Below are 25457 nucleotides of genomic sequence, written 5' to 3' on the forward strand. Positions count from 1 at the left end.
CAGTCTAGACAAGAAATAAACAGCCATGGGGCCAGCCCCCAGCATCACCCACTGTCCCTATAAACCCTCCTTGATTCTGACATCAAAACGGAAGTGTTGGGGGATATTGGGACTGGGACAGCCACTGGCAGGGGGAGGATATTGGGGATGAGGCAGCCACTGGCAGGGGAGGAGTCTGGGATATGGGGGGGTTCAGACGTCCTCCCCCTCAGTAACCACCGAAGTGCCTCGGTTATGGGGTGAACCGGGTCCCAGGGAGTCTCTGCGCTGCCCAAAAATAGGAATCCACGGCGGGGGGCAGGACACCGACATCCCGCACCCCCCGCAGCGTTTTTCCGCGGGAAGCTCCAATTTCAAAGCACCGGGAGAGGCGGGCGAGACCCCTGCAAGCCCCCCCCCCGCACCGCGGCCACAAGCGCAGGGAGTTTTCCATTTCTCATCCTCCTCCTCGGGTGTGTTTGTGTGTGCGGGGGTTGTTGACTGCGTGTGCCCCCCCAAATTCATCTCCCTCCGTTTCTGTTTCAATGTTATCCCGCCTTTTTTTTTTGCCTGCTTTTCCCTATTTGCCCCGGGGCAGCACCATCACGTGAGACCGGGCCCGGCTGGACGCGGCTGCCGGGAGCGCGCCGGTGTTCGCTGGTGCCGGACACGAACCCCCGGGCCCGACCTTTGCCTCACATCCCTTCCCCAGACTGGGGCTGGATTGGGGAGCGGGGGTTCGGCTTACAGGAGGCGGCGCTCGCTCCCTCTCGCGACCCCTGGATTTTTTTCCCTGCAGTTGTTCGGGAAGGTGGAGCCTGGGGCCACCCCCGCGGGCAGGTGCCGGATGGCGGCGGGGACCGATGCCCCCTACCCTTCCGACTCCCTGCAGGAATTCCCGCACGCCCCCCAAAAGAGCCCCCCGGCCGGGGGGGTGCCCCCAGCCACCGACCTGGTGCTTGGGGCCACGGCCGGGTGCTTGGCCTGCTTCCTCACCAACCCGCTGGAGGTGGTGAAGACGCGGCTGCAGCTGCAGGGCGAGCTGCAGGCCCCGGGCACGTACCCCCGGCCCTACCGCGGGGTGCTGCGGGCGGCCGTGGCCGTGTGCCGGGCGGACGGGCTGGGGGGGCTGCAGAAGGGGTTGGCGGCCGGGCTGCTCTACCAGGGGCTCATGAACGGCGTCCGCTTCTACTGCTATTCCCTCGCCGAGGACGCCGGCTGGACCGGGTATCCCGGCGGGACTGTGGCCGCCGGGGCCGTGGCCGGGGCGGTGGGAGCCATCGTGGGTAGCCCCGCGTACCTGGTGAGTGCTGCTCCGCCCCAAAGGCTGTGTGGTGTGGGGGGCAGTGTTTTGGGGATCCCCCCTGAAAAGGTTCTGCATCTTGGCTGCATCCTATAAACACTGGCTTGGTGCATTCTCTCTTCCCCTGCTTCGCTTCACACACCCCCTCCCCCCCAAAATGTGGGCAGCACTGTGCAGGCTCTCCCCCTGCTTTCTCTCCCAAATCCCACTCAGAAAACCAGCATAGAAGTCCCCCATAAGGAAATTACCCCCAAAGAAATTGCGGGAGTTTTCCCCCTCCCATTTTAGAGGGTTTCCCCAGTTTTTTGAGGTTGCAGAGCTCCAGCAGTGGGTGTTTGCAGGGTCCCTTTGCCCGGGGTGAGAGGGGTAAAAGAAACGTGATTCAAAGTCGGGAGTTACCACTTGGCTACTCAGCTGTGTCCCCCGCGTCTGTCGGAGGGGCTGAAACTTCCCCTCAAAATCTGCCGAGAAGATGATGGGAGGGACCACAGCCGGTCCCAGCGGGGGCACTGGAGAGTTTTGTCACCTGGCATTGTCGCCCCCAAGGTTAAGACCCACCTCCAAGCCCAGACACTGTCGGCCATGGCCGTGGGCCACCAGCACAACCATGAGGTGAGTGTGGACAGGCTTGGGGTGGGGGGACACAGAGGATTTGGTGGGACCTTGTCCGTGCACACTCTGGGCCCCAGTGGGGACGATGCTATTTTGGTCAGCAGGAATTTAAAGCTGTTGTTTGGCTGCTTGGCCCCGTAATGATGCTATAAATAACAGTGTGAGAACAGAGGGGGTGTGACAGGCACGTGGGGCTGTGATACCGAATCCGGAGAATCCAGACCCCCTTGAGATGTCTCCAAAGCCAATAGTGGCTTCGTGTCACCAATGACCAGCAGGGGTGGGAAATTTTGGCAGGTGGGGTGCACCATTCCCCTTTTTCCCATTTTCTCCAATTTCCTCTCTTCCCCAGAGCATCTCCAGTGCTTTCAAGAACATCTACCAGCAGCACGGGGTGGTGGGGCTGTGGCGGGGGGTGACGGGCGCCGTGCCCCGCGTGACCGTGGGCTCGGCCGTGCAGCTCGCCACCTTCACCTCTGCCAAGGACTGGGTCTGTGAGCGCCAGGTGAGCGGGAAATATGCCAGATCCAGCTGCCACCGGCCCCCCGTGCTCCCTTTTGTTGTTGGGAAGAGCTGATGCCGGCACTTCCTGCAGTGGTTCAGGAAGGGCAGCTGGGCGGCGGTGCTGGCGGGGGGCATGGTGAGCGGTGTGGCTGTGGCCGTGGCAATGACGCCTTTTGACGTGATCAGCACCCGTCTCTACAACCAGCCGGTGGACACCGACGGCACAGTAAGGCCATTCCGGATACAGCACAGGGGACACCGCTTTTCCCAGGATTGCATCCGGCAGGGGTGCACAGCTGGCTCCTCTCTTCCCCAGGGCAAGCTCTACCGAGGTTTTTTGGATTGTATCCTGCAAATCTCCAGCAGAGAGGGGCTGCTGGGCTTGTACAAGGGCATCGGCGCTGTCTACTTCCGCCTCGGCCCCCACACTGTCCTCAGCCTCTTCTTTTGGGACAAGCTCAGGGACATGGTTCAGCACTAGCAGCCCCAAGGGCTGTAGGACAGACTCCTGCCACCACCACCGATGTTAATAAAGAGGTTTTTCTATTTTTGGTGTTGTTTTGGGGTCTTTGGGGTGGAGCAGATGGGGGGCGAGGATCTGAAATGCTAGGATGCCTCAGGGTGGAGAGGAGAATGGCAGTTGCTGGGGTGGGGGGAGTTTAAAGGTGCTGGTGGTCCCTGAGCCCCTCCATGTGCATCACATCCCTGTTCTCCTAATTTTCACCTCCACGGGGCAGCTGGTGCTCATCTCCTCCTGCCGGGGTTCCAGCTGCCCTGGCTTGCCCCAGTAATGATTTACTAGCCAGGGGGGCCACTCCCCGCCTCCGCCCCGCGGACCTTGGAGCCAGGGCCTGGCTACACTGTGGCTTCTCTCCATCGAAAATGTTTTCCCTGGGGTCCTGGCTCCCAGCGTTGCCCGGACTGGCATGGGGCTGGGCACTGCTGGATGCACTCCTGCAAGGTGAGATTCCCCCGAGGGTGGCCTGGGGACAGCCCAAGGGACACAAGTGACCCACTGCTGCCTTTCCCTGCAGGGCTGGTGAGTGCCTGTGCCATCTCGGTGCTCTGCAGCCTCCTGAAGGTTTATCTCTACATCCAGTGCGTGAAGTAAGCACCAGCCCTTCATCCCCTCTGGGGAGAAGGTTGGTTTTGGGGATCTGATTTTGGTATTTGCTGTTGAGCGGTGGCTTTTGGCACCAGGGGTGCAGGGCAGGGGCTGCAGCCTCTGCCGCGAAGCACAGAGGGGGATGTTGCTAAGGCTTGTCACCCCATTTTGGGTGACATTCCCCCTGGCTCAGCATTCCCCCCATGCTGTTCCCAGCAACCCGGAGAGGCAGGTGGAGAAGGAGGCGATTGCGGCGCGGCGGCCCTTGCTGGAGCCGCTGCACGTGCTGGTGCTGACCGGTGTCCTGGCCCTGGTGGGCTCCCGTGTGGCCGCGCTGGTGGTGCTGGAGTTCTCCCTGCGCGCCGTCTCCACCATCCTTTCCCTCGGCAAGGTGAGATGGCTTCGGGGAAACTGAGGAATGGTGGGAGATGGTGTGGATGGAGCTGGGAGCCTGGGGATTTATTCAGCAGTCAAGGGGGATGAAAGAGGCCAGGTGTCCCTTTGCACCTCATCCAGCTGTCCCCAGGTGGGCAAGAGGCCAATGGCCCCTGGCTGGTCCCAGTGTGGGCACAGGTCCAGGGCAGTGCCTGTCCCCTGTGCTGGCACTGCTGGGACATCTCCAGTTCTGGGGCAGTTTTGGGACCTCTGTGGCAAGGGATGTAACTGAGGGGGTGGAGTGTCTCCAGAAATGGGAACGAAGCTGGGAAGGTGCTGGAGCACCAGGAGCACCTGAGGGAGCTGGAAAAGGAGCCTGGAGAAAGGGAGGCTCAGGGGAGACCTTCTGGCTCTGCACAACTCCCTGACAGGAAGGGTCAGCCAGGTGGGGGTTGGTCTCTGCTCCCAGGAAACCAAGGACAGGATGAGAGGAAATGGCCTCAAGCTGAACCAGGGGAGTTTTAGATTGGGTATTGGGAAAAAAATCCTTCATGGAAAGGGTGCTCAGGCACCAGCACAGACTGCCTAGGGCAGTGCTGTAGTCATCGTCCTGGAAAGGGTTCAACAAGTGTTTGGATGGGGCACTTGGGGACATGTTTAGAGTTGAACATGGCAGTGCTGGGGGAACGGCTGGGCTCAGTCTTGGAGGTCTTTTCCAACCTCACCGATTCCATGATTCCATGAACCCCCCCGCTGCTTTGCAGGGCACCCACAGCAGCCAGCTCTACCTGCTGTGCCAGTACTCGCTGGGCTGCGGGGTGTCCTGCAGCCTCAGCTTCCTGCTGGAGGGGGCTCCACACCGCAGCTGGAACCTGGCGCTGGCGGCGGGGCTGGCGGGGCTGCTGGCGCTGCACGCCCGGCGCCTGGCCCGGCACGTCTGCAGCCTGTACGAGCTGCACAGCCGGGCACGCTACTGCGGCGTCTGCATCCTGCTGCTGGCCTCGGGGCACGGCATCCCGCGCCTGCTGCGCAACGCCCTGGCCCTCACCTTCGCCGTGGCCGACCTGGCCGCCGTGGAGCTCATCAACCGCGACTTCCTCTCCACGGGCGAGGCCGTGCGCTTCTGGACCCCGCTGACCATCTGCTACACCCTGCTGGTCGTCTACATGCAGGGTGGGTGGGGGGCTGGCCCACTACGGGGGGTTCTGAGGGGCATGTGGGGCTGCGTGGGGTATGTTGGGGGTGTAATGGGGGTTTTTGTGGGATGTACTCAGGTTGTATGGGGCCACTGGAGGCCACCGGGGGCTGTATAGGGGCAGATGGGGGGTCCTGGGGGTGTATGCAGAGTATATGGGGTGTCCTGGGGGTATGTAAGGGGTACATAGTGTGTCCTCAGGCTGTATAGGTGGTATATATAGTACATGCTGGGTATATATAGTACATGTGGGGCATCCTGGGGGTCTGTAGGGGGTGTATGTATAAACAGCCCAGGTGTACATGGAGGGTACTGGGGGTGGATAGAGAGTACATGGGATGCCCTGGGACTGTATAGGGGGTACATGGAATGTGCTGGAGGTGTATAGGGGCTACATGGGCTATACGTGGAGCCACCCCATGCTTGGTGTCCCCATTGCGGGGCTGCAGAGGTCTGAGTGTCGCTGCGGTGGCTCTGCAATGCCGTGTTCTCGCAGAGGAGTCCCGGCAGAGCACAGGCAGGGGGCTGGTGTTCCGGACTGTGGTGGTGCGGATGGGCGGCCTCTTCATCCTCCTCCTTACGGTGGGCCGATGGACTGACATTCTGCACGTCTTCGTGTCGCTGCTGGGGGAGCTCTGGTGCCTGCTGCACTCCGGGGTCCTGCTGGAGTCCTGCTGGAAGCAGGTGAGAGGGGGACGCCTCCCTGCCACGATGCGGGGGTGAGGGGCTGGCGGCAGACCCAAGGCCATGGTGAGAGGCCTTTCGGTTTCTCTCTTTCCATCTCCCACAGGATTTTGCCCAGCAGCCTCGCTTGGATAGTTTGTCAGCATCCAGATCAGAGGAGACGTCCCAATGAGCTGCGGGGTGTAACCAGACAGCAGAAACTCAGAGTGGCTTTGCTGGGCACCCCCAGAACGCCCCATCACAGATCCCCCATGGGGACTAAGGAAAAAAGGGCTCCTGGATGGCATCCACCCCATCCCGTGGGATGGAGGAGGTCGGGGGGAAGACTCACATTGCCCCTGGTTTTTGGGGGGGACCTTGTGAGGTTGCAGCATTACTATGGGGTCTATTCTCTGGTCCCAGGGGGACTGCGGGATGCTGATGCATGTCCCATCCTTGCTGGCTGCAGGGCCACGCCGTCAGGAGCCTCCAGGGGGTTATAAATGTCAAAAAATAAAGGTTTTTTTCCAGCAAAATCCATGGGCAGAGCAAGCTAGAAATTGTACTGGAAAACAACTTAGGGTGGTGGCAGTGCAGCTTTTTGAGGGAGGTGCGTAGAATTTCTCCTTGGGAAGGGAAACTGAGGCACAGAGTGGGGTGACCCTCTGGCTGGGAAGTGCCCCTGTGCTGTGCCAGGGAGCAACAGGCCCTGTGAAGGTGGGGTGCAGTTTGTGGAGGGGGGGTTCGGGTTGCCTGGACATGGACCCCCAATGCAGGGGGGGAGCAGGAGAGGGTCTGGGGGTGTTTGGGGCACCGGGGGCTCTATAGGGGTTTATGGGGCATGCTGTGGCTCTAGGGGGGGGCACATGGATGTCCTAGGGGTGCATAGAAGACATATGGGGCATTTTGGGAATGGAGCTGTATGTGGGGTAACTGTGGCTGTGTTGGAGGATAGGGGTTATCCTGGGGGTATATGGAAAAGTTATGGCTGTATTGGGGTACACAGGCACCCCCGGGGCGTATGGAGGGCTCACGGGGCACCCCTTGGGGTTGGATGCCCTGAGGGTATGTGGAGCTCTCAGGGGGCTCCATGGGAAAACCTGGAGAGGGTAATCCGGAGCATATAAGGGCACCCACGGGGTCATGGGGCACCCTGAGGAGAGACAGGTCACGCATGGAGCACTTTGGGGAGCGTGGGGCAATCGGGGGGTGAATGGAGCACCCTAAGGACATGCCCCCCTCTTCCTCTGCCCGGGGCTGTGGGGCAGGCAGGGGGGAGGAGGAAGGGAGGTGGAAGAGGAGGAGGAGGAGGGAGGAAGGGGCGGTGATGCCGGGCGGCTCTGCCTTCCCGCTGCCCCCGCCGCACCCGCGGAGCGCACGAAGGGACCCGCACCGGCTCCCCAGGTAGGGGACGGGGACAGAGTCACCCCCTAAGGGTCTGTAGGGCCACCTCCGGGCAGGCGACACCCCCTCCTCCGGGCAGGGAACCTCGCCCGCAAGGTACGACCCTTCCAGGTAGGGGACGGGGGCCACCCTCAGGTAGGGACTACCCCAGGTGTGGGATTGGGACCCCCCCAGGAGGGGACAGGGGACACCCCAATATGGGACACGGGACCCCACACGTGATGGGATAAGAACCACAGTCATCCTGGGATGAGACAAGGGGACCAAGAGCCATCCCCAAGGAAGGGATTGGGGGCTCTCCCAGGGAGGGGATGGGGGCTCCCAGCAGGGGGACACGGTGGAACCACTGCCCCATAGGGTACATCGCACTGCCAGGTAGGGAACAGGGAGCTGTGGGGCTGCACGGTGTGACACAGGGGATGCCGGGGGCGCTGCAAGGCCACCCCCCAGGTAAGGGACAAATAGGGACAAGAGAACAGTGAGACCACTTGGGGTGAGGGGAGAAAGAACACCAAGTGTTGTGTACCCCCATCCCATCCCTTTTTCCTTGGGCGTCCTCGGAGCACCCTCTGAGATGGGAGGCTCCTCTGAGAGGTTCCTGGGGCAGGGGACAGAGTTGAGGTGCAGCTCTAGAGGGCCCCCAGTTTTGGAGGTTGTGGGGTTACCCCATAAGTGGCCCTATGCCCATCAATCCCACCTGAGCTTCCATCCCAGGAGATTTTAGGGAAACCAGGGGGGTTCCTTTCCAGTGTGGCCTCGGCCACCCCAAACCAGGATAGAGCTACACGGGGAGGTGGGGACCCTCATTAATGCACTCCTCGAGCCTGGACCAGCCCGCTGTCCCCCGGCTGTGGGGGGAATCTGGGGGGTGCTGCCACGGGGCCGCCGGGATCCCGTCAGCCCCGGCACAAAGAGGAATGCGATGAGCACATGGTTCCCATTAACCCCGGAGATTTTTTTTTTTTCTCTTTTAGGCTGGGTTTTCCGCAGCTCTGCTGGGGAGGAGGAAAAGCGGCGGCTCCGGCGGGTGAGAAGCTGGACGAAGGCCGGTAGCGCCGGTAGCCGGCGGGGAGGGAGGGAAAGAGGGAGCGAAGTGCTCGGGGTTCTTTCTCCTCTTTAATCCCTTCCCTGCTTGAGTCAGAGGCTGAAGTCACCGGCAAGAACATCACAAAGCTTTTCCCCCACCTCAGAGAGTCTGTCTGCCCCTAAAAGGATGTGCGGGCCCCCACGAGTAGGATTTTGGGGGAGCAGAGCTGCATGAGACCAGCAACATTCATCACACAGGTATTTTTCAAGCTGCCGATTCACCTCAGGGATGAATCTTGCTTCACCAACATTGCACCCTGACTAAAGCCTCAGGGTTCCCCCCTGCAAACCATTCCATTTGGGAAGGGGAAGCTTTGCCCCAGCTGCTTTTCCCCTTGGGAAGTTGGATAAACAGCCCTTTTCCTTCCTGAGTAGGGTTTCTCGGGGTCGGGCACATCCTGCCTGTGCTGCCGGGTGCTGCTCAGGGGATGTGTCAATGTCCTCGATATGGTGATTCACAGCACCACGCCTCAGTTTTCCCACCTGGAAAAATAAAAGGAGAGATGCACAGAGCTGGAAGGGATTGGCAGGGAATTGAGGGTAAGGAGAGAGGGAATGGGGATGTAGAAAGATTCCAAAAAAGGGGTTGCAAAAGCAAAATCCTATTGCAGCCCTGTTTTTAAAATGGAAAGGAGGATATTTCCTGCTGTGCATGGGGAGTTTAATCCCAGGTGGGTGGGAGAAATAAGAGGAAATACAGAGGATTCAAATGCTTATGAAAAGGTGGGATTTGGCCACAGAGGTGTGAAAATGGGAGATATCAGCTGCTGCCCTACCTGGACTCTGCACCCGGTGTGCTCTCAGGCATGAGATCATTTACTGCTGTGACGTGGGACGGGGACGCTCGTTCCTTCTCCCTTTCTGGGAGGAGGGAGGCAGATTGATGCCGAAGGGCAACAAGGCTGCGGGAGTTGCCAGTGTGCCTGCAAGTTTTACTCTCTTTCTTTCTTATTTTCCCTAGAATCAGCCCCCAAACCAGCTCTTCCACGGCTTCAGCAATGTTGCCAGGGAAAGCGGAGAAAAGAATCGCCTCGTCTGTCTTCATCACCCTCGTGCCACCACGGAGGGACGTGGCTACCAAGGAGAAAACCCAACGGGAGCCACAGCCAGATGGGGCCGAGGGCCCCAGCACCCAGCACCCCCAGATCCTGCTGTCACCCACTACATTGCCCAACAGAGGTGAGGGGTGTCCATGGGGGGCTGCGAGCAGTTTGGAAGGATGGTGAAGGGGCCGAGGAGGCTGTGGAGATGCTTTGCTAAAGGATGCGTGCGTGGAAGGGGATGCAGGGCTATTTTCTGGGGGAGTTATTCCCCAAATCCCTGCACCCATCCCAGCATGGATCCGGCTCCTGGGGACGGGCTGTGTTTGCTCTCCACTGCTGGGTGCTTATCGGTGTTTGTCCCCTCTTGCCTTGATGGCGTTTGCTTTTGGGGCAGGTCAGCAAGCGCTGCTGCAAAGCTGTTGGGGTGTTGTTGTGACAAGGCATTATTGTGATTCAGTGTTACTGGGCATTATTGATCCCATAAACGCCCCACGTCTATCTGTTGCTGCAGAAACCCACCCAGTGGCCCCTTCCTCCCCACCAGTCCTCCCCCTCTCTGAAGTGCCCCAGCCCCTGTCCGCACTGAGTCTGGCACTGCAGCAATTGGACCTTGCAGCACCCGCCACCCTCCAGGTGAGGATAACAGAGTGCAGTCCCCCCAGTGCCTCAGTTTCCCCACCTAACATGGCTTTGCCCTTCCTCACTTGCCAGGCCCCTTCCACCTTCCCTGCTGAATTGAAGCAGCCCACATTTTGCCAGGAGCAAGCAGGCAAGCAGCAGTGGCAGTGGCAGGATGTGAATGGGTACCCAGAGAGGGACAGCTCCAGAGGTAAGGGGAGATCCAGCTGTGCATGGGTCCATCCCCACTTAGGGAAACTGAGGCACACAGCTCTCAGCTGCTCTCCCTGCTTCTTGCAGACATCTGTGCCTTCTGCCACAAAGCCCTGGGGCCCCAGGAGCCAACAGTGGAGGCAATGCAGAAGCAGTACCACCCTGACTGCTTCACCTGCCGCACGTGCCACCGACTCTTGGCTGGGCAGCGCTATTTCCAGAGAGATGGGTGCCCCACATGTGACACCTGCTTCCAGGTACCCATCCTCATTCGGGGAAAACCAGCACCCTCGGAACATCCCTTGGGATGTGGGCTGATGTCCCACGGCATGTGTTCCCTAAATTCCAGGCTACATTGGAGAAATGTGCCAAGTGCCAGGGGCTGATCACAGAGCACATTGTCCGTGCCCTGGGCAAGGGCTACCACCCCCACTGCTTCTCCTGCACTGCCTGCAGCCGGGCCATCGGCACTGAGAGCTTTGCCGTGGACGGGCAGGGTGATGTGTACTGCGTGCCCGACTTCTACAGGTTGGCAATGGAGGGGTGTCTCCCACACTGGCAGTTGGGTTCAGCTCGTCCCTGTCACTCCACAGAGCTCACGCTGCTCCCGTTTGCTCCCATCAGGAAATATGCTGCAGTGTGCAGTGCCTGTGAGCGTCCCATTGTCCCCCATGAGGATGAGGACACCTACAAGATTGAGTGCCTGGGACGCAGCTTCCACGAGAGCTGCTACCGCTGTGAGGTATGGCCCCAGGGGGCCCCCAAAGCCAAGGGGGTGGCACTGAGCCTTAGCTGAGCGTGGAACAGGGGTGGCAGCACCCATGCCTGTTTTTCAGCCCACAGTTTATCTTAGAAGTAATGGAGAGAGGGAAAATAAATAAATTGGGTGGTGGTGATGATGATGATATGTTTGGAGAACTTCAGTTTTGCATGCTTTTGATGTAATTTGACATTATTCTGGAGTGCTGCTGGGTTTTGAGGGGAAAATAGGATGTAACACAACACAGGGACTCCTAAAAGGTGCCTTCCTTTTCCCCTCTTGCCCTAGAGCTGCAGGATGCCCCTGTCACTGGAGCTGACAGAGGACGGGTGCTACCCCCTGGATGACCACCTCCTCTGCAAGTCCTGCCACGTCCGCTGGCGCAATGAGTCATCCTGTTGAGACCCTGCAGCTCATCAACCTCTTCCAGTGCCAGGCACCAAAAAGAGGGTGCCCCCAGTGGGATGCACCCCATGGCTGACCCTGGGTGCCTGCTGTACCTCCAAATTACTGCAGAACTGGATTTTCACCACCAAAATGTCCCCAGGACCCTGACCCAGTGGGCTGGTGGGGTAGAGAACTGTGGATATGTCCCGGCACAACTCTGCGCTCATAATGAATATAAAATGCCCTGACAGAGCAGCAATGAGGAGTGGAGGTTTTATTCCTTATTTCTTTTTTTAAACTGTTTTTTCAAGGCCATTTTGGTTTTCTTGGGTGGTGTTTCTTTCTTCTTGAGCTTCCTTGGGGTTTCACTGAAATGTTTCTCTCTGTGGAGAGCAGGCACTGATTTAGTTACTTGCAGTTAAATAAAACCCCAAATTTAAAAACTCGCATTCCTTTCATCCACCCTGCATTCCAAACCTATCAAATCCAAGTTTAAAAATAAGGGAAAAAAGCCAGTTTTGGATTTTCTAGGCGTGGCAAGAGTTGGGTCGCTCAGGTCTGTAACAGTTGAATTTAGGGTGTAGTGATGTGGCAGATGCTGCTGTCACCTGGGAGAGAGCCGAGTGTTGTTTTTTGAGGTGGATATGGGATCTGGCGATGTTTTGTGGCGTTGATAAAAGGGGTTTTGGGGTGGTTTGGGGTTTTTTGTTTTTTGGTTTGGTTTTTTTTTGCTGACTATCTATCCCGGAGCCGGCAGAGGGCAGCCGGAGCTCAAATTCCTCCATCAGGCAGCAGAGCTCCAGCTAAAAGCACCCCGCAGGACTGGGACGCTGAGAAAGATGGACAGCCCGCTCTCTGCATGTTATCCAAGATTGTATCGCTCTGCCAGTGGAAGCTTTTTGATCTCCTCTCAGTCCAGGCCTCAAAGAGCAGAAATTAGACCACTTCTCTGTATGCCCAACATCTGCGCAACCGATGTTGCTGGTGCTTAGTGGTTTTGTTTGCGAGGGCATTGCAAACCAGGCGGAGAAACATTTTAACTTTCTTTTTAACCAGAAGTGTTTAAAAAGCCACAAATCAAGAGCAGAAAATAGCAAGAGCATGTGAAATGATGTTTAATGCTTTCCTGATGGAAAGTGGGAGCTGTAAACAAAGAAAACAACACCAGACCAGCAGCTCCTGCATCACATACATCTCCAGCATGTGCTGTGTTTATGAATGAAGGGGTTAATGATGGTTAATTAATCACATCAATACCTATTTCCTCTTCCCCGTCTACAAAGCTGATTACTCAGTGTTTGTTACCGAGCATCTCCGGGCCATCAATCAGGTCATAACTTGCTTTAAACATATTTATAAATAAGTTGTGGTCTATCCTGGTCACGTAAGTTGGTGGCTGTGGGTCTGGTTGTGTGGGAACTCCTTGTTCCATGCCAAGAATTGCCATGCTCCAAGTCAGCTCTCAGTTTCCAAAGCTTCTTGCACTGTGAGCAAATTCTGGCATCAGAATGATGTTAAAAAAAATGAAAGGATATGGCAGTGGCCAAAGGGAGCAGGAAAAATAAGGCCCAGATGGCAAAGAACTGTTTCCTTTTTGTAATATGGATATTTTTCCACTCAAGGTTTTTGAGGAGCACGGAAGCACAATGCTGAGCAGTGTTTTGGATGTGTTATTGCAAGCTGCACTACCCATCTTCAGAGGAATGGTGGAAAGGAGTTGGGTATTTCCCCCTTGGAGCCTTGTAGGATGGGCTGTTGGCACTGGAACTGTGGAATTTTTGGCTGGAGATAGGCAAGGAAATGCTTTTATTTACAGGCAGCCTTGGAGAAGGTCCTGGAAAGCAAGGAGAAAGGAAAGGCTCTGCTGGAAAGTTTGGCAGCATGGTGATGGGATGTGGTGTGGTCAGATTTGGAGTGATTTTTCAGGAGTGGAGGGTGACAAGGGACAGGGATACATGGACACAGGTAAGAAACCAAAAAGGCTGATTTTAAGCTGTCTTCTTCCCGGATAAAGGGAGAAGCACTAGGAGCCGAGGTGTGGAGAGCATTGCGTTGCCTGAAAAGCACAGCCCCGTGTTTTCCCTTGGGAGGAGCTCGAGGAATTTTAAGCTGCACGCAGGAGATCGTGCAGGGGTGAGGCTGCAAGAGCTGGATGCTGTCCCGCTGCCGAGCAAATGCAGATCGGCTGCAATGGCTCAGCCTGTCCTTGGGCTCCTCACCCTGTCACGAGCACTTCTGTGAGCACCCAGGTCTACAAAGACAAACCAAGCACACATCCTGCCTTGAAAAATAACATTTTGGTGGGCTGGGCTCCAAAGCCTTGTGGAGCCTCCCCAGGATCACCCAGGTGTAAAACCCACTCGAAGTCCCTCCTCTTGTCCCTGTGGCAGTGCCAAAGGGCAGAGAGGATCACAGCACTCCAAATGGCTCCAGCCCTTCCCTTGGCTGCTGCAATCCACCCGTCAGCTCTTGCAATCCCTCTTGGCAGGCTGAGGAGAGCGGGAAGGACCTGGCTGCCTTCCAAGGAGCAGCAAATGCAAATATTTCCTCACTTCAGGCTGGGTGCGGCCCGCGTATAAAATTTCTTCGGGCTTTCCCAGTGAAGGCATCTGATCTCTTGCTCTGCTGCAAGGCCAACTTGCTCCCAGGAATACAGCAGTGTGCCCCATAAAAAAAGCCTACAGGTTATCTTTTTACAACTCAAAGGACTGCCTGATTTTTAAAAAAGAGGTTTTAAATTGAAGAAGGAGCTGCCAGGCATAGCTGTAATGGTTTTAAATCAGTGGTTAAAGTGTTGCTTCATTAAAAAAACCTTTTTTACAGGTTCCTTTGGAAAATGGAAGATTTGTAGTGTGGTGCAAGGAAAGTGGGCTGGAAAAGGGTCTGGGACCAAGCTTGGGTGCTGGTGATGGTTTTTCTCAAATAAGATAGAGATGCAGGAAAATTGGGTTTTTCCTTTGGATCCCAGGTTAATAGCAGTCACATCCCAGCCAGCTCCCTGCAGCATTGTTCTTCCCCACAGAGCATTCAGACCTATTTTCTGCAGTTTTGACACAGCCTAAAAAATTATATTTCTTAAATCAAAAGCAGTCTTATCTTGCTGATTCTCAGAGAGGCAAAACCCAGCAGGGATTGTACTAGGAACACCCCAAGCCTGGATTTCTCCAGCTCATGGAGCACAGGTGGGATATATATATATATATATATATATATATATATATATATATATATATATATATAAAAAAAAAAAAGTTGTATGCTAATATTCTCCTTTTTCTCCAGTTTTCCTGGCAAAACTGAACCATCCACTGCCACAATGTAGTTTTAAAACACATTGATTTTGATTGCATGAAGGGAAAAGGATGAGGCAAGTGCGCAAGCGCGTTACCAGGCTGCGAGTGCTATACTGGCTTCTTTATAAAATAGAAGATTAAAAAGCCCAACCCACCCTATTTCTGAAAACAGATGGATAGCACACACCTGGGAGCAGGGTTTTGCTATTTCATATCCCAGATTTCCTTCATTGTATCAGTGATTACAGCATCCTGCAGGCCTATTTCCTGAAAATTACCAATTTTCACCCAGATTTGGCTCTGAGTGGCTTAAATTATATCTTTATTTTGCTGGAATACCCAGTAAAGCAGTGTGAGTGAGGTGTATTGATAAGAACACGGCTGTTTTTTGAAGAGGTTATCCCCTTCATCAAGGTGGATTGCTGACCTCAGGGATTTATCACTGGGGGAAAAAAGTGGAGAAGGATGGAGAATAAATATATGTAATATATTATATAATAATATATCCCTTAATTCTCCATGAGGCTAAACTTTTCCTCGCAGCTAAGCTGGAGAATATGCTTTAATCACATTTATTGGATTGCTTTGTTTGAGTACGGGGTTTGTGGGTTTTGTTTGTTTGTTTGTTGATTTGGGGGGGCGGGGGTGTGCGGGTTGTTTGTTTGTTTCCCCTGAAACGATCGGGCTCTAGACCGGGAGTTAAGGACAAAGCGTTTCGTGAGGAAAACGAGAAATTCCAGAAGAAAAAAGATAAAATAAGGAGGAAAAGAAGGCTTCGGGCTGACAAAAGGCGGCGCCGGCCGGCGCTGCCCCTCACAGCCCCTCCGGCGCTGGCCCCCGCACTCGCTTCACAAAATGGCCGCCCGGCGGGGCTGCGGGAGCGGCACTGAGGCGACAAAATGGCGGCTGGCGGAGAGCGGGGGAAGGACAGGCGAGGAGCGGCTGCGGGGCCGGAGCGGCTCGGGCACGGCGGAGGGGCTCTGATCCTGTGTGAATCCCCTCCGGGCGGGCGGCGGAAGCGCTGCGGGTGAAACCTGACCTTCTTCTTATCTTCCCCCCCCGCCCTTTTCCCCTCGCCGCTTTTGCAAAAGGATGTGAAAATGGCCAGAAATGCGCGTTTTCATTCGGCCGTGGCGGAGCCCTCGGTCATCTTCCTTCACCTCGAGTCCCTCCCCGCTCCCCCAGTGTTGCCCCTAATATGTTATTATTTTTCCCCTCACAGCTGAGGTGTTTTGGCCTAGAATTGCGCTTTCCGCACGCCCCCCACCCTGCCCTTCATCATCACCACACGCATCCCCAAGGTGGGTAGTTTTATGCTAATTCTTTTCCACCGGTTTTCTCCTTCGCAGGGGTTGAAGCCGCCATGTCCTCGTCTCCTCACGGCATGGAAAATTCCCAAAACTGCTTAGGGGAAAAAAAAAAAAAAAAAAAAAAAAGCGCAAGCCCCAAACGCCCGAGGATTGATTTATCATCGGAGCCGGAGCGGTATGGGAAGAAGCCATTGCTGCTTGCCTCCCCACAACAGCTCGCCTGCCATTTGCTTAATTAAAATCATATATTGTTCTGATCAGACTTGGTAATACCATTAAAAAAAACCCAAATCCCGTAACACCTGCAAGCTCGTTGTTGGAGACTGTAGCCAAGGTACCACACTTTTTTTTGGTTTAAATATTCTTTTAATGTTGCCTTACCCTTTTTTCCTGCATCACAGTGTTGTTACAGGCTTTAACATTGCCTCTTATTTCTTAAAAGCTACGTCCTTAAAAATACTGCTTTTTCCCCCCCTAGAATTGCATATTTAGGCCCATATAGATGCTTTTTTATTTCTACGGATACAGAAATACTTATATATATTTATTAAATATAAACATATAAATACTGCTATATATTTCATATTTTTATATAATGACCTTTTCCAGGGACTACTTAAAATATAAAATAAGCCCACACACCCAAAAACTATAATTTAATTATATATAAGCACTGTAACTTTGGCCCATATATATCTTTGTTTTTATATATATATATTACCTTTGTTTTCCTTCATTGATTTCCTACTACAATGTATCCTAAAAGCAGGAGAAAAAATGCCACCAAAAATAAAAATAAAAGAAGAAAAAAATATCAAAAACTAACCCATATCTTTTTTTACAGTCCATGATGGAAGTTTATGTCTGAATGTTTTATTTGTTCCACAGATACGTAGATTTTCCTTGGAAGATTTGGGAAGGATTATTTTTTAATGAAAAACAGGAAAAAAATACACCCAGAAAAAGCCAAAACCAAAACAAACAGTGAAAAAGAAACAAAAAGAAAAAAGCACAACAAAACCAAACCGCAGTAAGTGAAGCTGCAAATGCAACCGAGTAGTCCGGATGGGAGACAATTCATTGCACAAAAAAAGGATAAATGCAACTGCAATGGCCGGCTTTGCTGTAGATCCAGGAGGAGGGATCAGCTCCTTTATCCCACCATCTCGCGCTACAAACACCATTTTTTCTCTCTTTTTTTTTTTTTTTTTTTTTTTTTAATATATATATATATATATATATATATGCTTTGTTGGGGCTTTTTGCTTCAAGCCGAGGCGGCTGCACCACCCCCCAGCCGGGGCTGCCAGAGCTGCTCGGGGGCTTCACTTTTACAGAGCTCTCTTATTTTTCCCCGGCCTTGTGCAATCCTCTCCCTTTCTTTACATGGGTGTTTTTTTTTCCTCTCCCCTCTGCGGGTATAAAGGTTTCTCTCCGCTCTCCAGCTTGGCTGCTCATTCCAGAAGTTTCCACGGGGGCGGGGAGCCCCCACTGCGGCGCCTTTGCCGCAGCGCCGGGCAGTAGGAGGAGGAGGATGCGGAGGATGCGCCACCTCTCCCTGGCTGGGAGCCTCATTCCAAGCCGCTCCCCCTGCTCCGTTCCCCCAGCCTTGAAAACAGAGCTCTGGGAGGTGTTTGCGACTTGGAGGGGTTTAAATTCTTTTTTTTTTTTTCTTTTTTTTTTTTTTTTCCCCCCCCCCCCCTAAATAAATGGAAAGCAGAGCTGTCGCTGATGGAGATGGATGAGGCAGGGCTGGCAGCACCGCAGCCCTGCCCCGGCGTGGCCATGGCACCGATGGCATAAGTGACCTTTCCCAGGCGGTGGGAGGGGGGATTCCCCCCCGCCCCAGCATGCTCCTGCTCGGAATTAATTTTAAATAGCAGGAGTATTTTTTAAAATTTTCCTTCCCCCCTCCCATTTCTCCTTCACTGTTTTGTTGTTTTTTTGTTTCCGAACCTTCCTTTTTTTTTTTTTTTTTTTTTTTTTTTTCCTCTGTGTGTTTTGAATTGTATTTTAAAATTGCCCAGCTGGAGGCAAGGCTTGATTAGAGCTGCAACAATAGCTCCCTTTTATTAATAACGGGAAGGATTTACAATCGTACAGCACCTTCCTTGGAAAGCTTTCCAAACCATTTGCAAACACTCAAAAATTTCAGATTATGCAGCCCTTGGCTGTGAGGTGGGTAAGTATTTAATGGTACCACCACCCAAAATCACCTTGGTGGCAAATCTCAGTTTCTGTGTGCTTAAAAAGATGACAAATTTGGTTTGGTGTTTTTTTGGTGGGGGGTGGTGGATGGGTGGTGGGGTGGAGTATGGGTCTGGCTGAAAGCTGTAACCTAAATCTGTAGATGCAGAGTATTTGCTGTGTCCTGGGAACTGGGCTGTTCTCCCTCCAACCATGCAGCTTTCCAGAGCTGAGCTGTGGATTTGCTGCATGTCAGTAAACATCTGCTTATGGATTTTATTTATTTATTTATTTTTAATCCATTCCCTTTTTGCAGTCCCTAAGTGACCTCCTGCAGCGCTGCCTCCACTGCGGTTCCCCACAGCTTTGCACTGGAGCACTAACGTGTGTCCCTGTGAGCCACAGTGACCTTGCTGGGGGGACTGGGCCCACCAGGTGATTCAGGTGCTCTGCTTTGATCCCATGTCCCTGCACCCTGTTTTTTTCCAGCACATCTCCTCAGCTAGGGGGATGCTGCAGTTGTGGGTTAAAGCTGTTTCATGCCTTATTTTTTTTTCTCAGTTGTTTTTTCTCCTTTTTCTTTTTTTTTTTTCCCTCCTTTTTTGTTTGTTTGGGGGTTTTTGTTTGTTTTATTTCCAAGGGAAACAAAGTATTGTTTATGTAACCCCTCTCCAGGGCAGATCCCTACAGAACGTGCAGGGATCCAGGAGTCACCCAGGCAGTGTGATCTGGCGTTGCCAGAAGCGTGAGGGACAAGGCTCCAGCCATGTCTGTGTGTTTCACATGCAGGCCATACAAACCCGCAGTGTTCTTGTGGTTACTTCTGTCTGCAGAGCATGAGTGGGTCCCAGGGCTTCCCCTTCCCACTGCTTGCTGGTTCACAAAGCCTGATGCTTCTAGAAAAAGCTCTGCCTTGTGGCCTTTAAAATAAATAAATAAAGCAGCACTGCTCTGGATTAGTCATCCTTATTTTTGAAAGAAGCTGTTTGCCAGCACTGTCCATATCACGCATGTGCGTGTGAGATGGGAACTCCAGAAGGCTGGTAATGTGCTCTGCTCGCTGCTCCTTGGAGCTCAGCCACCGAGGCTTCGTTGAGCTGCTCCTGGCAGGTGGAAAAACTGACAGTTCAGCTTTCTAGACCTTTCCCTCCTTTTTTTTTTCAGTGCTGGAATCTGCATTGGCAGGTGTGCAAATGTGAAGACTGTAACAGCAGCAAGTGAGGATGGATGAGCTGTTTTCTGGGGTCACATCCAACTCCAGAGAAGAAACCCATGTGATTTATAATTTTTGTCTTATCTCTGCTAGGCTTTACTCTGAGCTCCACTGTATCTTGTGAGAAGACTGAGTTTGACCCTTTTCGCTACTAAAAATGGTTCTCTTTTTAAACCTTGGTGTTTTTTCCCTTCCCTGTGGTCATGCAGAAGAGCAAGCGGTGCAATTAAACAGTACAGCAAAGGGCAGCTCCCTCCCCCTTTCCCTTTCAAAAAATCCAGAGTTGTGTGTCCTGAACTGCTGCATAGGCAGAAAACATACAAAGCCCTTGTCAGCATTGTGCTGATGTGTGGCACGTTAAAAAAATACACACAAAAGGGGTGGGGAGAGTGAGTGCCTCCAGGGAGCAAAACTGTGGGGCCCCTTTCCCTCCAAGCCTCTACAGACCTACGTGGGATAGTCTATTCCTCCCAATTTTGCTCAGGCAACAGCAGTGGAGGTCGGAGGGAGTTTTGAACATCTTAAGTTGTATTGATGAAGATCAGGGTCCCCTTGAATTATATTTTTTTTCTCTGTGAACTTGCTCCTGTGAGATGCAGCTGGTTTATTACTCCATTCCTCAAAGTCCTGCTCACTCTCTGGGAAGAAGGGAAACACTGCTTCCTTACTGGGTGTCATTTCTTTTGTTGTGTTGCAAAGGTAATAAAAAGCACCTGGTGCTGGTCTCTGCCAGGTCACACATGGCTTGGAGGCACAGCTTCCCGAAGTCATTAGTGCACAGGGAGTGCTGGGGGTCGTTAGCCACCCTTAATGAGCATATCGCACTGGGATTCTATGGATGCCGCTGGTTGACCCAGCCCGGGAGATGCCCCTGACAAGAAATTATTTCACTGGCTGGTTGCTGCAGGGATTTCTAGCACAGCTACAACTTCATCCTTCTTTTTGGCCAAAATTAAGCACAGGGTGGGGACGAAGTGGCCAGGCCAGACTTCATACCCTGCTGCCTGTGGTAGGTGTGTGAACAGCTCCTGTGCCTAAAGCCTTGTTTGGAATAAGCCAGTGTGGACAGGGATTTGGATTTTATTCCCTCATTAGGGCTGTGTTGGTTTCGAGATACACCTTGTTCTCTTCATAGGCCTCTGCTGGCAGGGAGATTCGGAGGAGCAAGAAACTGCCTGTTGGGATGATTCCACATTTTTCAGACTGGCACACCCTGTGGGCCTCTAAATTACTTTCCTTTGGCAGTTTAGGATAAATGACTGAGAATTGCCGTATGGGCACTGAACTTTTACCACCCTGAAGCGTTACTCGAGCTACATCCATGATATTTCCAAGCTAAACAAAACCTGAATTTCCAGTGCCAAAAAGTGATACGAAGTTCCACTCCTCCTGTGTATAGGAGAAAACCACAGTCTTTCAACATTTGCTTTTAGCCCAAAGAGTTAAAAAGCTGCACTGTGAGATCTGCAGACATGAAAATAAAAGCCAAAGGCAGATGAGAAACTTCTCCCATGCCGTGGTGGAGGAGAGGCTTTAGAGCGCAGCAGGCGTTGATGCACAAATATTTCTATTTATGCTTTCTCTGGAGTGAAGGAGCAGTAACTCCACAGACATGGAGTAACTCCTTTTCGTTTAAACACCCTCATGCTGCTGTGGTATCAAAATGGTGTTTGATGAAACAAAAGCTCAGATGGTGATGGCTTGGTGTGCTGCTCAATCCAATGCGGGATGTGGGAAGAGCAGCCTGTAGCTTGCAGGTTTGGACTGTGGGGTTTGCGCTAAAGCCTTGTCCTGTAACATTTCCAGTGTAATTTCTGAATTTTTTTTTCCCCTGAGCGTTACACACTGGTAAAAATCACATCTGGATATAGAGTTAATAGAACAATTAGGTGTTAAAAATGGCAAAGCACAGGATTCAGTGATCTAACCAGTCCTAGGGGATTTATATCCTTTGCAGTTGTCCTGTTTGGGTATCAAATCACATGGAACTGTTTTCTTTTTATGTTTGCTTTCTTTGGTTTTCCCTTAAAATGTAATCTTTTGCAGCCTGGAAGGCCATGGTCCTGTCTAGTGATGAAAGCCCTGTGTTTGGGGAGAACCCTTGTGAGCAGGCAGCTCTCTGGCACATGGTTGTACAGAAGTTTGGGGGCAAGGGGGAGCAGGGCAAAAGCTGGCACTGTGATATTCCCATTTTTTCCCAACAAGAGGCTAAAAGAAATGTGTTATTTCTAATATATCTACCAAATCATAAGTGAGAGTAAACTCTTTTGCAGTCTTATGTTGGCATGTGCATTTTGGTTGTGTGGCTCAATCACACTGGGTTCTGCTGCTGAAGAAACCTCTGGTTCTTTGTAGAAGGAATTTTAAAAACAGAAATGTGCTTTAATATAGAGATAAAAATGGGTTCAATGTCAACTGAAGTCCAGGGGTGCCTGGATACTGGACTGTGGGATGTGACTGGTGCTATGCCACTGGCTAAAATGGTGGCATTTTGTGGCAGCTCCCATCCCTGGCACTGTAGATAAGAACACCACAGGGAAGAGTGTGAGAAAATAAACTACTAAATAATGCATTTCAAAAATGTGAAGGGAGTTCTCTGCACAGAGTCATCCTATCAGGAAGATTTGGAGCACTAACCCTCAAAAAGGACTGAAATCAAGAGCTTTATTAATAAATCTTGTGCTTTTTGTTGGTTAAGGCTCCAGAACCTGGCTCTGTGCTCCAACTGTTTTGAGCCCCTTAGCTGATAGCTTCTGTCTTGGCAGCAAATGGGCCTAAATATCAAACAGCACCAATTCTTTCTTGGAGAAAATGAGCTTAAAGCAGAATGGGTAAGCTATAAAATTAGACCAATAATTCAGGCTGGCTTAAAAAGGAGATAAAAGCCTAGCTGGGAATTTGATACTCAGCGGTCATAGTATTCTTTTAATAAATACAATCAATGAGCAAGGAAGGCACATAAATACATTTTACCTTGACAAGATGGTGGCTGGAGCTGGCTAGCTCAAACAAAGGAACACTCTGAGTGTTTCTTGGGGCTCTTTGCTGGGAAACCTCCTGGTTTTTTACAAAAAGCAAAGAAACTGGCTGTGCACTGGTGGTAGGGATAATCCTCATGTTCCTGCTCAAATTCCTGTGAATCCTGGTTGATGGAGCCAGGGAGAGGTGTAATGTCCCCCTTTCCCAGCACGACACACAGAGATGTTGCTGAGCCAGACCTGAGAGTAGGAAGCTATGGTCTGAGCAAACAGAGCCTGGTTGCTGTCCTTGTTCAGTATCTAATCTTTGCTTTTTGAAATGTTCGGCAAGCAGTCTCAGCGATGCGTGGCAGCTCTGTCGCTCGGGAAGGCTGTGTTCAAAATGGATAAACCTGCCTTTTGAAGCATTGTGTCTGCCCACTTCTATTTCTTGGTTTTTCCTCCTCAAAGAGAGGATGCTGTGTGGACCCCAAGGATGTTTTCCATTCCTCCTGCCCTTTTTTTTTCCCCCTTCAAACTGGAGAGCTGCTAACTTTATTAGCTCCTTATATGGCAGACCCATTTTCTCACGCCTTTAATGGCTCTCTTTTGATCTGTCCTGTTCTTGCCTTGCTTTTCCTGACCTGAACGTGGTGTTCAAGCTGAGACTGCTCCCTCACTAATAAATAGCCTGGCACTTTAATCCTCTCCAAGCACCGATAAGAAACATCCAAATGTTTTTAACTGCGGGCTTGGCTGAGATGTCCGGAGATAGCCGGGCTCTCACCTACACCCTCCCAGGAGTAATTTAAATTGTTCCTTGCAGTGTGTATCCCAGAGGCTGAGGGCCATCGGGTCATGGAGAACAGCTCAAGTCCCCTTGTCCTCAGCTGTTTGGCCCCTGGGAAGGGCAGCACACAGGGCAGTGCATTTGTGTCTCGCCCCTGGGTGCTCATCACGCTGTCGCTCATGGCAGGACACTGGGCTGGCATAAATGTGTGTCTATTCTGCAGACACAAGGATGGTGTTGGTCCTTTGTCACAGCCCCTCTGGCCTCCTGAGGGGAGGGTTATACCTACTCTGGTCTCCAGCCTGGGTCCATGTTCTTTAAAATCTTCAACTGACTTGAGGGGATCTGGTTACAGCAGCATTGCTGGTGTGGTCGTAACTAGGAACAGTTTCACTGCAAAGCATTTGAAGAGTATCATGATGGTCCAGAGCTTTGTTTTGCGTCACCAGCCGAGCTTTGTGCGCCTCTTCCAGCTGGCTGTTGTGTAAATGGAACCGTCCTGGCAGTCATCTCAACTCTCTCCTGTCAACAGAGTCGATGGCTTTGTTTGCGACAGCTCCCAGCCCCTGCATGTCCTGTGAGATGGCCGGGTGACAGCAGTGACTCCATGTGAGATTCCCTGGAAGGACCTGGGAGCTAGTGTGGTTTCCTCGTGTCCCTCGGAGATGCCACCCCAGCAGGGAGGAAGAACAGTTGGAATTGCAGTTGCAGCAAGTGCACTCCATCAGAAAGAAAGAGAATTTGTCATGGAAAAGTTGTTTGATTTTTGGTGGTTTTGGTTTGAGATTTTCCCCTCTGAAATGGAGAGCCCATTAAAGGTAGAGACACGTATAAACTGCTCCTTGGGCTTCCCACCAGGTAAAATGGAAAGCTGAGCTGAGTTCCACACTGGAAATGCTGGTGAAACATGTTGGCAGCACATTTTCTTGTGTGCTTGTGGCTGCATCACACGTTTTAAATAATAGATGGTTTGCTTGCAAGGAGTTGTTGGGGTTTTTAATTAATCAGTAGATCCCAGTTTGGCAGAGCCCATCATCACTGAGGAAGCTGTGGCATGGGGCTGCCAAAGGAAGGCCTTGCAGCCACTGGAGTTGGGAATAAGGCTTGGAGCCACCACAGGTCGAGTCCACATACGTCAGAGATCTGATTAAATCAGAGATTTGCATGTTTGTTAAGCTACTACAGCTTGGTGACTTTGACCAGTAGCGAGGTGGACTTGTTGCCGGAAGGTTATGGTGTCCGGCCAGACTGGGTGGCAAGAGGCAGTTCTGACAAATAAAACATGGGTTTGCTCAATATCAAAATGTCATCAGGAGACTTTGGCCATGGAAAATACTGAAATATGGGTTTGCTCTGTGGTGAAAGCAGTGAAGGCTTTAAACACCAACACTTGTGGCTGTGGGTCTGTTTTATCCTGACCTCAAGCTGCTCGGAGTCTCACAGTGGGAAGTGGTTGGTCATTTTCCTTTTGGGACGTAGAAATAGGTGTTTTATCAGTGCAGTGGCATGTTTTAGTGGAAAATAATATCTTGTGGCTTAAAAAATGTCTAGTTCTATGTTGCAGAGCTGGGGCGTGACATGTCAGGCAACTAGAGATGAGTGATATTGGCAAACAGGCAATTTCTGCACCCCATGTTAATTAACGAGCTCTGGCAAACCCTGTGGGGGAGCAGGAGGTGAATCCTTCCTGCAGCAGGAGTTTCTCGTGTGTGGTTTTCCCGCCAATGTGGTCTCTGTTCTGTTGGAGGAAATGCCTCAGGACAACACAACCACCCTGCTTTGGTGGAGGAAGTGTCTCAGGGTGACACATCATCCCTGTTTCAGCAGAGGGAAGCATTTGGAACAGCCAAGGGGGTTTGATGATACCCCTGCAGCCCTGCTTGTGGTTCCTGTTGCTCTGACCTTTGCAGCCATTACAGACACCAGAGCCACAGGCAGCACGGGACCCTCGCTGCCATCACCTCAATTAATTTTTTACTTGTCTGCCCAGTGGCCACTGGCTGGGTGTGTGCTCACCTGGGGATGAAGGTAGTTAGTGCCCTAGGATTTTGGAATCCTTACAGGATTTGGGGGAGCTGTAGGCTTGGGAGTCAGCAGGGGCCCCTGGCTGGGTGAAGCCCCTTTAAGCTGTGCCAGCAGGACCTTGTCCTTGAAATGCAACCTGTTCTGTCTCTCACAGCTCCCCATTACAACTCCCCAGCCCAGCACTGTGAGTCTCCCAGCCCCGTTTCTCACAGACTCATCAGGACTCTCAGAGCCCTCGTGCGTTTCTCACAGCCCCTCATTACAATTCTTGCAGAGCCTGTTACATCTCTCACAGCCCTGTTATGTCGCAGCCCCCCATCACTCTCACAGCCCCCATTACAATTTTCAAAGCCCCCGTAATGATCCTCACAGCCCCCAATAAGACTCTCAGAGCCCCCCGTTGTCTCACAACCCCCCATTGTCTGAGTCTCCCAC

General features: G+C 52.4%; 3 protein-coding genes and 1 long non-coding RNA gene across 15 annotated transcripts; all 4 read left to right on the forward strand.

Moving 5' to 3' along the window:
• The first annotated feature begins 570 nt into the window (after positions 1–570).
• On the forward strand, positions 571–2944 carry SLC25A34 (solute carrier family 25 member 34). Of its 2 annotated transcripts, none has more exons than XM_063417379.1 (5): positions 571–1282; positions 1697–1894; positions 2247–2399; positions 2490–2624; positions 2715–2944. In XM_063417379.1, the coding sequence occupies exons 1-5, from the start codon at positions 827–829 to the stop codon at positions 2877–2879; spliced, it is 1107 nt and encodes a 368-aa protein (XP_063273449.1). In that variant the 5' UTR covers positions 571–826; the 3' UTR covers positions 2880–2944. The 2 variants fall into 2 exon arrangements, with proteins under 2 accessions (XP_063273449.1, XP_063273450.1); XM_063417380.1 differs by having other exon boundaries at positions 575–1282; positions 1829–1894.
• Positions 2945–2973: 29 nt separating this feature from the next.
• TMEM82 (transmembrane protein 82) lies at positions 2974–6286 on the forward strand. 3 transcript variants are annotated; one of them, XM_063417383.1, is made up of 6 exons: positions 2974–3359; positions 3433–3540; positions 3720–3894; positions 4643–5051; positions 5570–5757; positions 5864–6286. In XM_063417383.1, the coding sequence occupies exons 1-6, from the start codon at positions 3325–3327 to the stop codon at positions 5927–5929; spliced, it is 981 nt and encodes a 326-aa protein (XP_063273453.1). In that variant the 5' UTR covers positions 2974–3324; the 3' UTR covers positions 5930–6286. The 3 variants fall into 3 exon arrangements, with proteins under 3 accessions (XP_063273453.1, XP_063273452.1, XP_063273451.1); XM_063417382.1 differs by having other exon boundaries at positions 2975–3359; positions 3433–3505; XM_063417381.1 differs by having other exon boundaries at positions 2975–3505.
• A 774-nt stretch (positions 6287–7060) lies between these two features.
• On the forward strand, positions 7061–12672 carry FBLIM1 (filamin binding LIM protein 1). Of its 3 annotated transcripts, XM_063417163.1 has the most exons (10): positions 7061–7140; positions 8115–8198; positions 8282–8424; positions 9188–9405; positions 9781–9902; positions 9981–10098; positions 10188–10357; positions 10450–10628; positions 10725–10842; positions 11149–12672. In XM_063417163.1, the coding sequence occupies exons 4-10, from the start codon at positions 9225–9227 to the stop codon at positions 11260–11262; spliced, it is 1002 nt and encodes a 333-aa protein (XP_063273233.1). In that variant the 5' UTR covers positions 7061–7140; positions 8115–8198; positions 8282–8424; positions 9188–9224; the 3' UTR covers positions 11263–12672. The 3 variants fall into 3 exon arrangements, with proteins under 3 accessions (XP_063273233.1, XP_063273231.1, XP_063273232.1); XM_063417161.1 differs by having other exon boundaries at positions 8115–8424; XM_063417162.1 differs by lacking the exon at positions 7061–7140 and having other exon boundaries at positions 7184–8198.
• A 1197-nt stretch (positions 12673–13869) lies between these two features.
• Positions 13870–21528, forward strand: LOC134560804 (uncharacterized). 7 transcript variants are annotated; one of them, XR_010082799.1, is made up of 5 exons: positions 15192–15567; positions 15890–16184; positions 16739–16880; positions 18354–18481; positions 19202–21528. It is a non-coding gene; the product is annotated as an uncharacterized LOC134560804 (long non-coding RNA). The 7 variants fall into 7 exon arrangements; XR_010082800.1 differs by lacking the exon at positions 19202–21528 and adding an exon at positions 18713–19193; XR_010082803.1 differs by lacking the exon at positions 19202–21528 and adding an exon at positions 18713–19193 and having other exon boundaries at positions 18354–18472.
• The last annotated feature ends 3929 nt before the right edge of the window (positions 21529–25457 follow it).

The sequence above is a fragment of the Prinia subflava genome, chromosome 21 (assembly GCF_021018805.1).
Source record: "Prinia subflava isolate CZ2003 ecotype Zambia chromosome 21, Cam_Psub_1.2, whole genome shotgun sequence".
NCBI classification, from domain to species: Eukaryota; Metazoa; Chordata; class Aves; order Passeriformes; family Cisticolidae; genus Prinia; species Prinia subflava.

Bases quoted from the DNA above. Each gene is read 5' to 3' on its own strand.
- FBLIM1 (XM_063417161.1), top strand. From the start codon at position 9,225: ATGTTGCCAGGGAAAGCGGAGAAAAGAATCGCCTCGTCTGTCTTCATC. The intron at 10,099-10,187 runs GTAAGGGGAGAT...TGCTTCTTGCAG, and splicing joins AGAGAGGGACAGCTCCAGAG to ACATCTGTGCCTTCTGCCAC. The intron at 10,358-10,449 runs GTACCCATCCTC...CCTAAATTCCAG, and splicing joins CATGTGACACCTGCTTCCAG to GCTACATTGGAGAAATGTGC.
- TMEM82 (XM_063417381.1), top strand. From the start codon at position 3,345: ATGCACTCCTGCAAGGTGAGATTCCCCCGAGGGTGGCCTGGGGACAGC. The intron at 3,895-4,642 runs GTGAGATGGCTT...GCTGCTTTGCAG, and splicing joins CCATCCTTTCCCTCGGCAAG to GGCACCCACAGCAGCCAGCT. The intron at 5,758-5,863 runs GTGAGAGGGGGA...CATCTCCCACAG, and splicing joins TGGAGTCCTGCTGGAAGCAG to GATTTTGCCCAGCAGCCTCG.
- SLC25A34 (XM_063417379.1), top strand. From the start codon at position 827: ATGGCGGCGGGGACCGATGCCCCCTACCCTTCCGACTCCCTGCAGGAA. The intron at 1,895-2,246 runs GTGAGTGTGGAC...TCTCTTCCCCAG, and splicing joins GCCACCAGCACAACCATGAG to AGCATCTCCAGTGCTTTCAA. The intron at 2,625-2,714 runs GTAAGGCCATTC...TCTCTTCCCCAG, and splicing joins CGGTGGACACCGACGGCACA to GGCAAGCTCTACCGAGGTTT.